Below are 12,037 nucleotides of genomic sequence, written 5' to 3' on the forward strand. Positions count from 1 at the left end.
CGGGCTAGTTTGTTCATGCTTTCGTGTCGTGCCATGCCGTGCTCAGGCCCATGTTGTGCCGTGTCGTGCTAATTTTCAATTCGTGCCGTGCCTGATCTAAACCCATATTTTTTCGTGCCGTGTGGTACTCGTGCCTTCCGGGCTCGTGCGGTACTCGTGCCTTCCAGGCTCGTGCTGGTTTCGTGCCGTGTTAGAAAGCCCGAGCCGTATTTAAAGCTCTAATCTTAGGGAAACATAGCCTTAATGATTTATGTATTACTTTCCAGGTTACCTCCTAATTTTTACACAAAATTGGCCTTTTTATATCATGAGAAGCCAAACAAAATTCCTTGCCGAGTCAGAACGAAACTATCCGCTGAGCCAAACAGGCAAATTTCTAGGGTTTCAAATGGCGCTAACGTTTTATTACAAAAATTAAAAAAAGAAAAGAAAAGAGCGGGAGGGGAGTGTCGCCTGCATAGGCATTAGCCAGTCTACTCCACTACCAGAAATGTCGATAGGGGTTCGTGGGCTCACAGTGCTGGGCGAGTTCAAGCCCTTCGGCTTGATAGCCGAAGCTCTCGACGGCAAACCCGCTGATAATTTTACCGACCACTATGACTACTTCCTCTTCGATTCGGAACTCACTCGGCAGAGAGACGAAGCCGACGATTTCGATGCCTCGGCTGCCCCCCTCAGTGATCGATGCGATCACGAGCTTTTCATTAGAGGAAATCGGTAATGTTGTGGGAAATTTTTTCGTTTGGCTACTTGGAAAGTCGCAAGAAACTGCAAGAGGAAAATTTAAAACTTAAGAGGATTAAATTGAATTTTCGTTTGGTTAAACATAACAAATAGCAGTTGTTAATTTGAATTTACCTTTGTAACAGGATAATATGGTCAACAGGTGCACGAGTGTTTAAGAGGTTCACTTTGTCGTCCCCAGTCATTATGGTATGTATTCGAATATGACATGATACAGTAACAAAAATATTATAATTTTGCTACCGTAGATGATGAGACTTTTCTTACATTACATGACAAGGTTTCTTGTTTCATTGAATCACTCATTTTGTTCGTTTCTTGCTGTATTTACTCTATAGTTATCTGCTTCCTCTAGGAGTTACAACAGTTTTATAATCAAAATAATATATCTGTGGTTAGTCTATAGCTGATCTTGAGGGGTAGTTCGACTGTTGAAGCTCATCTTTTGTTCAACTGAATTATGGTGATGGGTTCTATTCTCTATGGATAAATTACCTAGCAATGTGCTGTAATTTTTTTTCCCTTTCTTTTTAGCGATTGTATGGTTTAGAGATATTCCTGGCTGTATATTCAGAAGTTGATTCACTTCTTTGTATCTGTTTTTGTGTAATGTTATGTTAGGGAAATATAAATCCATACACACACATATATAAGAAGTCTACTCACTTTTCTTTTCCTTTTTATTATATCTTTTATATATTAATTTTCTGCTTAACTTCCTATGCAAATTTAAGGCGCGCTGGTGTCGTCTGGGTGATATGGCTGAAGCTCTTCTCTGTGTTTTACAAATTGCTTCTTTGACGATATACAACACATCAGGTGAGCTGACCAGAGCACCACATTGTTTAGAAAACATATACACACTTCACAATAAGCATTTCTTATAACAAAGATATACTCCAGCAGTCCATCGTGGTAGAAGTCTTTACCTTGTTGTGTTAACATTGCAAAATATTTGCTTATGGACAAGAACCATGAATTCCAAAGGATTTAATTAGAAGTTGTCAAAAGAGCAGGTGCAAGACATAGATTCAATAGTTATAATGTATCTTTTTTAGGCTTACACTAATTTAAATCTAAATTATCTGAGACTAAGGTTAGTTACAGCTCTTACCTACAAATCATGAACTGTATTGTTACAACTTGTATTTAAGCTTACTAAAAGTAGACTGTAGTGAAAAAACATTTTACTAGGTGTAGAGATTATAGATGCATTTGGAACTGTTTTAAAATGTTAATACATCCAAATTTCTTATAACTAGCCATGACATACTATGTTGCAAGACATATATATTTTTTTTTTTTCCCGTTCTTTCTTTCTTGCCATGTGATGTATTTTTTGAAATCATAGCCTGCTTTTGATAGGCGAAGTAACATCCATTCCTCTTTCACGCTCCATTGCATCAATATGGGCCCTTCCTTTTGGGTTACTATTTCAGCAACAAGTAGATACAAGTTCAGTGAGTCACAATCCCATTTCATCTACTAGTCCTTTATTTGGTAGGCGTGAAGTATCTCATCTTAGAAGAGAAAATGAATACAGTCCACAGCATAATTTGAGTTTGCTGAATGCCTTTGGAAATTTAGTTAAGGGGGAAACAAGTTCAATGTCCTCACATATGATTCTGAAGGATCCACTTGAAGAACCACAAGTATTTTTCTTGACCACTTGTTTCTTTTAATTGATTTCATGTCAGATACTTGACCTTGTTGTTTGCATTTTTTGCTTCTACTCTTGATTTATTAATGTTGAAAGATTTTGCTTTTTAAAAATTTCAGTTGACCTATATAGAAGAAAGAGGAAAGTATAACATAATGAAGGAATTTGATGAAACAACAATTTGGACGAGTGATCAAGTACCTCTTATGGTATCATATAACAAAGGTTTTTCAATATCAAGCTCTTTTCTCTTTTGTTCTTGTTTTGACTTTCTCATTCTGACACTATTATGTTGTCTGCAGGAAAGAAGCAGCACTCAGTTTGGGTTGTAGAAGTCATTAATTCTAACCTTGAAGTGGCAAATGCTAATTTTTTGGATGCTATTCCTTCTGGTGTACTACAGAAACAGTTCTCTTTCCGTAGAATATGGCAAGGGAAGGGTGTGCAAACAGCTGCTTGTAAGGTACCACTTAATTTTTTTTAGATACCCGTATTTATTTTTTTCAAGTGCATATGAAGGTACTTTGTAAAACTTGCCAAGTTTTTTTCACCATTTTGTTAAGTACCCTTTAAATTTTTGTTAGGTTTTTCTCGCAACTGATGATGATGCAGCTCCTATAATTTGTTTTCTTCACCAAGAACAAAGGAAACTATTGTCTGTAAGGCTTCAGAGTGTTGAAATTAATAATGAAATTCTCTTTGATATTAAACCTGACATGAGCTGGAGTATACCTGCAATTGCAGCTGCTCCTGTGACTGTAACACGTCCAAGGTAAAGTTGTGGCTTTGTGCTTTTCTCTTCAGTTTTTAAGAGTTAGTTAATTCTCATATAATCTTGTGGACTTGAATTTCTCATTTGACCTTTTTTTCTTTGTCTTTTTTTTTTCAGAGTGAAAGTTGGCTTGCTTCCATATGCAGACATAATTGTTTTGGCACCAGAAAATTCCCTTCTTCTCTATGTAAGATATGTCTGTTAATCATTGATAATTGATATGCAATCATCCATTGAATTTACATATATTTGTACTGCATTATACTTGTTACATTTATCACATCGAATTTACATATTCATTTGCTGGGAAATTTTTTAAAAGATCTTTTGGTGTATTAAGATTTGAATATTAATGTATTACCACCTCCACATAATGTTTTTCCCCCTCTGCATGATGACAAATTAAATGTATTGTTTTCTAATTTTTTTAGGTCATGATTTTCAGTAAGCATTATATTATATAAAATGATTGCTCTCTTTTGAGGCAATTACAGAATATTATTTAAAAAAGAAATAAAGAGAACCTAACAGGTGATTACCTGTGTGTGTGTTTACATGCTGTGGAAAGCTCTTTCAGCATTCTTGGGAAGATACAAGAGAAAATTATAATCTGGAGTTTGTGCGGTTTTTAGTAGTTTTGGTCTGTTTGAATTAGAAACAATGACTGGGAACTTTAGGCACTGCTTGTGAAAAGGGTGTTGTTTGCAATGCTATTAAGCATGATTTATATCGTGTCCACTTCATTTTGTTATTTATGTATAATCAATTGTTTTCTATTGCAGTCAGGGAAGCAATGCCTATGTAGATATGTTCTGCCTTCAACGTTAAGTAAAGATAGACTTTCCCATAATCTGGAGTTCAGGGAAACATCTGTTTCCCATGATCTGAAAATTATAGGTGTAGCTGATGCTATTGAGGGCCGTATCAATATCATAGTAAATAGTGGGAAGGTGCGCAGGCTTATGTATTTATTATGGTAATAATTATTCAATTTTTCTAGATTTGTAGATTCTGGTCAAACAAGTGTGGAAACATTTAGAATGTGGAATCACTTGAGTTCACTATGAGCCTGGTAATAAGCTATGATGCATCTATTTGGCTATGTTTCTTGTTAGTTATGTCTCCCAGATTCTAATAGCTTTTAATATCTTTATCATTCTTATCATACTTGATCCAGATGTATAGGTGTGCAATACGAAGAAGCCCTTCATCTTTACTGGCAAATGATTGCATCACAGCAATGGCTGAGGGGCTTAGTTCCAGCTTCTATAGTCATTTTGTTAGTCTTCTTTGGAAAGATGGTGACTCTGGATATTTGACAGAGGCTGATTATGGTGTTAATACGGAATGGGATGCTTTTTGTAGTATTATTCTGAAAATGTGTAGATCTTTTATCAGTACTCTAAAGCATTCAAGTTCAACAATTGAGTCATCTTGGGAGTTTCTTATTAGTAGCAAGTTTCACAAGAACTTCTGCAAACATAACTTTGTCACTGGAGTTTCTTCAATATCAGTTCATGGGCAAGAAATGGATTCTTTTGGATCAAATTCAGAAGGTACAAAAATAATAGAAAAATCATTTTACTCTGAACTAATAACGGAGAGCTTGGGTTGTTTACATGCAGTATATGAGAGTCTAAAACTGGATACTCTTAGGAAGAGGTATGTTTTTTTTTACTGTTTACTTTAATTTCCTTTAAAATGTTTGAACTATTCTTCTTGATCCCCACTTCATTTATTTAATGGTATGCACTGGGCAAGCGAGTTAACATTTCATTCCTTAAAACTTGTTTAAGCAGCATAGATTACTTTAGAGCTAAGAAATGAAGGAGATGGGGTGTTGGTAATACTTTCCAGCTGAATAACTTGCAAGAAATTGGAGGTGTAAGTTGTTTTAGCTGTTGCAAGTTTCCATTTTCTTTTCCCTCATAGGTAGGCATGGCTGTGACAGGTTATAGTGATGAGGACAGACGATTAGGGGATAGAAAGGGTAAATTTTAGGCTTTTTCTTGGAGCTTCTTAGGGTTAAAACATGGCTGAATGAACCTCAAGAGGTTTCACTGAACTGTCAAATAAAATATGATCTGTTTACACGTAGAATAAGTCATATGCAGGCGCTGTAAATTGATTATATCCAACCAATTGAATCCTAGGCGAATAAGAACCGAAGACTAATTAATTAAGACTCTTAACAAACTGACTAATGGAAGATTGCAAGAAAGAACATGATAGACCCCCCTTAACATACGTCTATGCTAGGAGGCACAAGAGGGCACACGTGGAGAGGGCTGTAGGGGATACTACATTCTAATTCTGTTATGAGGGGTATGTTCGGGTAGTACCTAGGTGCACCACTTATCCTAGAGGCTATGTATAAATAAGAGGATTAATTTCATTTGTATTCAGGTAGATATTTTTGGAGTGAACTCTGTCTCTGTAGGAGGGTCCAGGCTCTCTAATTCCTGGTTATTACAGAAATACAACTCTATTTCCATTCCATTGGTTCTCTTGCTGTTTGTTTTCTTCATTTTGTTCCATTATCGATAGACAAGGTTCTATCAATTGGTATCAGAGCATTCGCTCATGGGGCCTAAGAAAGATGCGATGGCTGAGTTGATTGATGAACGTGTGGGTGCTGAAGTGTCGGATCTGCGCCTGGAAGTGTTGAAGCTCAACGAGGGATTTCAGCAACTTCACGAGAGTTTACAGTCGACGATCGAGCATTCAGTGGCCAAACACCTCGATTCCGTGTTGTCAAAGCATATGGAAACGATGGCAAGTCAAGTATCACAGATGCTGCTTCAACCAGCTCGGATTCCGCCCGATGCCGCAGCAACCAGCGCCGACCGTCAACGACGTGCAGTGGAGGGCCATGCCTCGTCCATCAGCGAACCCAACTCCATCGGTGTTCCTCCAGCTACTCATCAGTCGCCCGCGCCACCACGACCACCGATTCCTCAATCGGTACCTCAGGGTGTGAACCCACCCATCCCACCAATTCAATTGGGTTCGTTTTATTCCGGTCCTACTTCCAGCCAAGATTTCCGTCCTCCTCGGATGGAAATTCCCTTGTTTAATGGAGAGAATCCCGATGGCTGGATTTACCGTGCCGAGCGGTATTTCTTACTAGCCAAAATGACGGAGGCAATGATGCTGGAGACGGCAATCGTGGGTCTCGACGGTGACGCGTTATCCTGGTTTCAATGGGAGAACCAGCGCTGACCAATCACTTCTTGGAGTATGCTCAAGCACTTGGTCCTTCTCCGATTTCGAGCCGTTCCGGTGGGTTCTCTGTCCGAAGAGTTTCTGTCCGTGGTCCAGACCGGTACCGTACAGGAATACAGAGTACGTTGGGAGGTCTTGGCTTCTCGTGTTCCCGATGTGCCCGATGTGCCTGACCACATCTTGGAGGGGTCATTCGTGAAGGGCCTTCGGGAGGAGGTCAAAGCTGCTCTTCACATTCTTTAGCCCAAAGGATTGGGCCAAATTATGGAGACAGCCCAACGCGTGGAAGAAGGCCATCACTTACTCCACTTGAGCCCACCGTCCAGGCCCACCACCTCTAAGCCGAGTCTGAGCCCTATTCTTCCCTCGCGGCCCACCTTCAGCCCCTACGTCGCACGAACCATTCCGTCAGGATCCCAGCCTCGGCCGAATCATTCTCCCACGGCATCCTCCGTCCCGACGGCTTCCAAAGGAAGCAGCAACCGTCCATCGAGCTCACCCGCGTACCGCCGTTTATCCGAAACTGAGTACCAAGACCGCCGAGCAAGGGGGCTGTGTTTTAAATGTGAGAAGAAATTTCACCCAGGGCATGACTGTGACCAAAAACTCCTCCAAATCTTGCTCACTTCTGATGAGGAGGACTCCGAACCCGCGGAGGAGAACCCTCCCCTCTCACCGGAATCAGGGGATACCATCGCTTCAGACGAAACCTTGGCCACTCTCTCTTTGAACTCGCTCATCGGGATTACATCCGCACATACGATGAAGTTGGCCGGACATATCGGGCAGCAGCAAGTAACGGTCCTCATCGATAGTGGCGCCACCCATAACTTCGTCTCCACAGAAGTCGTCTCCGCGGCGAGCCTGCCCATCACAGCCACCACTTGCTATGGGGTTCTACTGGGTACGGGTGGCAAGGTGCGCACAGAAGGAATTTGCGCACAAGTTGAACTCGACTTGGGTGCCATTCGAGTGGTCACTGATTTCCTTCCCCTTGAGCTTGGCGGGGCAGATGTTATCTTAGGCATAAAGTGGCTGGAAACCCTTGGCAACATGCAAGTTAATTGGCGGACTATGGTCATGAAATTCGAAGTGGCGGGTTCATGGGTTACTCTGCAGGGGGATCCCAGTCTGTGTAAATCGCCAATCTCCCTAAAAGCCATGGTCCTAGCAGTGGAGAAGGGGGCGGAAGGTTATTGGGTTCAGTTGGGGGCAATAGCGGGTGAGGCCGACTCTTCAACCCGCACGGCGTGTCCTCCAGTAGCCCAGTTGTTGGAACAATATACCGATGTCTTCGACATGCCCCCGGGACTTCCCCCAGCCCGAGCTCGAGCACACTCCATCACATTGAAACCAGGAACAGAACCTATTTCAGTCAGGCCATACCGATATGCCCATATGCAGAAAGATGCGATAGAGCAGATGGTGCGGGATATGGTCAAAGTGGGTATCATTCAGCCGAGTACCAGCCCCTTTTCGAGCCCAGTCTTGTTGGTCAAAAAGAAGGATGGTAGCTGGCGGTTTTGTGTCGATTACAGGGCCCTTAACCGTGAGACAGTCGCTGACAAATTTCCTATTCCGGTGATCGATGAACTGTTGGATGAGCTACATGGTGCCACGGTATTCTCAAAGATAGATTTAAAGTCAGGTTATCATCAGATTCGCATGGCTGCCAATGATGTTGAGAAAACAGCCTTTCGCACTCACGAGGGACACTACGAATTCTTGGTCATGCCTTTCGGGTTAACCAACGCGCCAGCCACTTTTCAAGCCCTTATGAATGATATATTCAGAGATTTTTTGCGCCACTGTGTCTTGGTGTTCTTCGATGACATTCTGGTGTACAGCCCTTCATTGGAAACTCATTTAACTCATTTGAGTTCTGTTTTGCAGCGATTACGTGAGCACCAGTTATACGCCAACGGTAAGAAGTGCATTTTTGCCCAGCCCCAAGTGGAGTATCTTGGCCATGTGATTTCGGCGGCAGGGGTATCAGCGGACCCAAGTAAAATAGAAGCAATGGTAAAGTGGCCAGTTCCGAAAAACATCAAAGAGTTGAGGGGATTCTTGGGTCTCACAGGATATTACAGAAAATTTGTTCAGAACTATGGGAGTATTGCGAGACCACTTACCGATCAATTGAAGAAGGACGCTTTCTGCTGGTCTTCCGAAGCTCATGCTGGGTTTGCACAGTTGAAGAATGCGATGTGCTCCGTTCCCGTGTTAGCATTGCCGGACTTCCGTGCACCGTTTGTGGTTGAAGCTGATGCTTCAGGGATGGGTTTAGGGGCTGTCTTGATGCAGATGGGGCGCCCAGTGGCCTATTTCAGTCAAGTGCTATCACCTAGAGCCCGTTTGAAATCCATATACGAGCGCGAATTAATGGCTATTGTTTTAGCCATTCAAAAGTGGCGCCCGTACCTCTTGGGTCGCCGATTTGTGGTCCGCACTGACCAACGCAGCCTGAAATACCTGCTGGAACAGCGGCTTGTCGCTATGGAGCATCAAAAATGGCTGACAAAAATACTTGGGTATGACTTCGATATACAATATAAGCCTGGGGGTGAGAATCGGGCTGCAGATGCTCTGTCTCAGATTAACTCTACTGCCGAGCTTGCTGCCATTTCAGTACCAAATATCCTTTCCATTCCAGACCTCCAGACTCACGTTGCCTCGGACCCAGCACTTTCTAAGATTCTGCAGGAACTGTCCATGGGCAGAGAATGTGGTGGTTACTCTTTAGCTCATGGCTGTCTCAAGTTTAGAGGTCGCTTGGTGTTGCCTACCTCTTCTCCGTTCATACCGCTGCTACTTCAGGAATACCATGGCAGCAACATGGGCGGCCATTCTGGGGTCTTCAAAACATTTCAGCGGTTGGCAGCGGACTTGTATTGGCGGGGAATGCGGCGTGATGTGGAAAAATTTGTGGCTGAATGTTCGGTGTGTCAAAGGAACAAATACTTGGCACAATCCCCAGCTGGACTCCTACAACCATTACCGATTCCGGAGCAAATTTGGGAGGACATTTCCATGGACTTCATTGAAGGCCTCCCGCTGTCCAAAGGTTTTGATTCGATCTTGGTCGTCGTGGACAGACTATCCAAGTACAGTCATTTTGTTCCCTTAAGGCATCCATTCTCGGCTTTGACAGTGGCAGAGGTGTTTGTTAAAGAGATAGTAAAACTGCACGGGATTCCTCGTTCGATTGTCTCCGATAGGGACAAGATATTTCTCAGCTTGTTTTGGAAGGAGCTGTTTCGGTTACAAGGGACTTCTTTGCAGCACAGTACAGCCTACCACCCACAATCCGACGGCCAAACCGAAGTCGTAAATCGCTGTCTAGAGACTTACTTACGCTGTTTTGTCAGTGCCAAACCCAACCAGTGGGCAAAATGGTTACCGTGGTCTGAATATTGGTATAACACTTCGCACCACACCTCCATTGGAATGACACCATTTCGCGCGGTCTACCATCGAGACCCACCACCGCTCCTGCGTTTCGAGCCCTCCAGTGCCAAAGTATCAGCCGTCGAACAGGAGCTCCACGACCGTGATGACATCCTCCACTTACTTAAGCAGAATCTACTTCGTGCATAGCAGAAGATGAAATCACAAGCTGACCGTAAACGCCGTGATGTTCAGTTCCAGGTGGGGGACATGGTTTATGTCAAACTCCGTCCGTATAGGCAGCGCTCACTTGCTAAACGGCACAATGAAAAGCTGTCTCCTAGGTTCTTTGGCCCGTTTCCAGTTCTGGCTCGTGTCGGGACCGCGGCTTACCGCTTGCAGCTGCCACCTTACACCTCCATTCACCCAGTCTTCCATGTGTCCTATCTTCGAGCAGCGCTGGGTCCACACCAGCAAGCTTCCACTCTACCTTCGGGCCTCACTGCTGGGCTGGAATGGATCTTAGAACCCGAATCGTTGCTGGCTATTCGTCCCGGGACGCATAAGACTAGTCCCCAGGCTCTCATCAAATGGAGACACATGCCAGAATATGAAGCCACTTGGGAAGACTTTACTGTCATTCAGCAACAATTTCCGCAATTCCACCTTGAGGACAAGGTGAAACTCCAGGCCGGCGGTATTGATAGACCCCCCTTAACATACGTCTATGCTAGGAGGCACAAGAGGGCACACGTGGAGAGGGCTGTAGGGGATACTACATTCTAATTCTGTTATGAGGGGTATGTTCGGGTAGTACCTAGGTGCACCACTTATCCTAGAGGCTATGTATAAATAAGAGGATTAATTTCATTTGTATTCAGGTAGATATTTTTGGAGTGAACTCTGTCTCTGTAGGAGGGTCCAGGCTCTCTAATTCCTGGTTATTACAGAAATACAACTCTATTTCCATTCCATTGGTTCTCTTGCTGTTTGTTTTCTTCATTTTGTTCCATTATCGATAGACAAGGTTCTATCAGAATACCTTCAAAGTAAAAGAAAACTCATAATACACATAAGACACATTTAAAATGGAAGGAAAATAACCCAAATGTCCTACATCTCACTTGCTGAATATATTATTGTTAACAGTTGTTCTTATTTTTATGATCCCTTTTAATTTACCAATCTTTGCATTGTTGTTTATAGGGATTTGGAGCTTCTGGCAGTTCTGTTATGTGATATTGCCAAGTATCTGGGTGAACAAAGCTATCTGGACCACTATATTCGTGATTTTCCCATTTTTTCCAGAAATATTTTGATTTCTATATCCTCCCTATCAATTAAGACACCACCAAGTTTATTCAGATGGCTTGAGAACTGTTTGCTGCTTGGATGCAGTTCTGCTAATTATAACGATCTTTCACCTTTAATATGCCAAAATGGGAGTTCTGTTGTGAGCTGGGCTCGGAAGATTGTCTCCTTTTACAGTTTGTTATCTGGTGCTAAACAAATAGGAAAAAAACTTTCATCTGGTGTTTACTGTAATATTGCTGTGGGATCACATTGCACAAATGAGGAACTTACTGTCTTGGCAATGGTTGGAGAAAAGTTTGGACTGAAGCAACTTGATTTGCTGCCTTCTGGAGTTTCCCTACCTCTACGACATGTACGTTATGCTGCCACTTATAAATGTGAAATGGTTGAAAAAAGTTTGCAATTGCTACATAATTTTTCTATTCTGCTTAATTTTTGCTGGAAATTTTAGCCATCATTGGTTATCCTCTTTAGAGTCAGTGTTTATACTAATTTCAGCTTGCTTCTGCACTCTGTAGGCATTGGATAAGTGTCGGGAATCTCCTCCTACTGACTGGCCAGCAGCTGCATATGTGTTGCTTGGTCGAGAGGACTTGGCTTTGTCATGTTTGGCACGATCATGCAAATTCAAGGAGTTTGAAACCCAAACGAATGTGAATTTAATCTCTATTTCTACACCATACATGCTACATTTGCATCCGGTGACAATTCCTTCCACAGTGTCTGATTCAATCAGATTAGATGGTGCAAAGTTTGAGGATACAGATTCTATTGATGGTTCTATGACAGATGGCATGGAGCATATTTTCAACTCTAGCACACAGTTGCGCTATGGCCGTGATTTACGATTAAATGAGGTAATTTTTGGTTCTTTCAACAGAATGGAAGCACTAATCTGAAGAAGATTAGATTTGCGAAAACTATTTTTTTTTTGT

General features: G+C 42.4%; 1 protein-coding gene across 1 annotated transcript in view; it reads left to right on the top strand.

Annotated features, from left to right (window-relative positions):
• The first annotated feature begins 355 nt into the window (after positions 1-355).
• The window catches only part of LOC133798257 (anaphase-promoting complex subunit 1), a 28,895-nt gene continuing 17,213 nt past the window's right edge, over positions 356-12,037 (top strand). The window contains exons 1-12 of the mRNA XM_062236493.1: positions 356-717; positions 870-933; positions 1,479-1,563; positions 2,110-2,396; positions 2,524-2,629; positions 2,707-2,867; positions 2,989-3,176; positions 3,294-3,363; positions 3,959-4,126; positions 4,354-4,838; positions 10,995-11,454; positions 11,621-11,959. Of these exons, the coding sequence (XP_062092477.1) occupies positions 491-717; positions 870-933; positions 1,479-1,563; positions 2,110-2,396; positions 2,524-2,629; positions 2,707-2,867; positions 2,989-3,176; positions 3,294-3,363; positions 3,959-4,126; positions 4,354-4,838; positions 10,995-11,454; positions 11,621-11,959 (2,640 nt within the window). The 5' untranslated portion in view covers positions 356-490. The remainder of the gene's footprint in view (positions 718-869; positions 934-1,478; positions 1,564-2,109; positions 2,397-2,523; positions 2,630-2,706; positions 2,868-2,988; positions 3,177-3,293; positions 3,364-3,958; positions 4,127-4,353; positions 4,839-10,994; positions 11,455-11,620; positions 11,960-12,037) is intronic.

Source organism: Humulus lupulus, chromosome 8, assembly GCF_963169125.1.
Source record: "Humulus lupulus chromosome 8, drHumLupu1.1, whole genome shotgun sequence".
Taxonomy (NCBI): domain Eukaryota; kingdom Viridiplantae; phylum Streptophyta; class Magnoliopsida; order Rosales; family Cannabaceae; genus Humulus; species Humulus lupulus.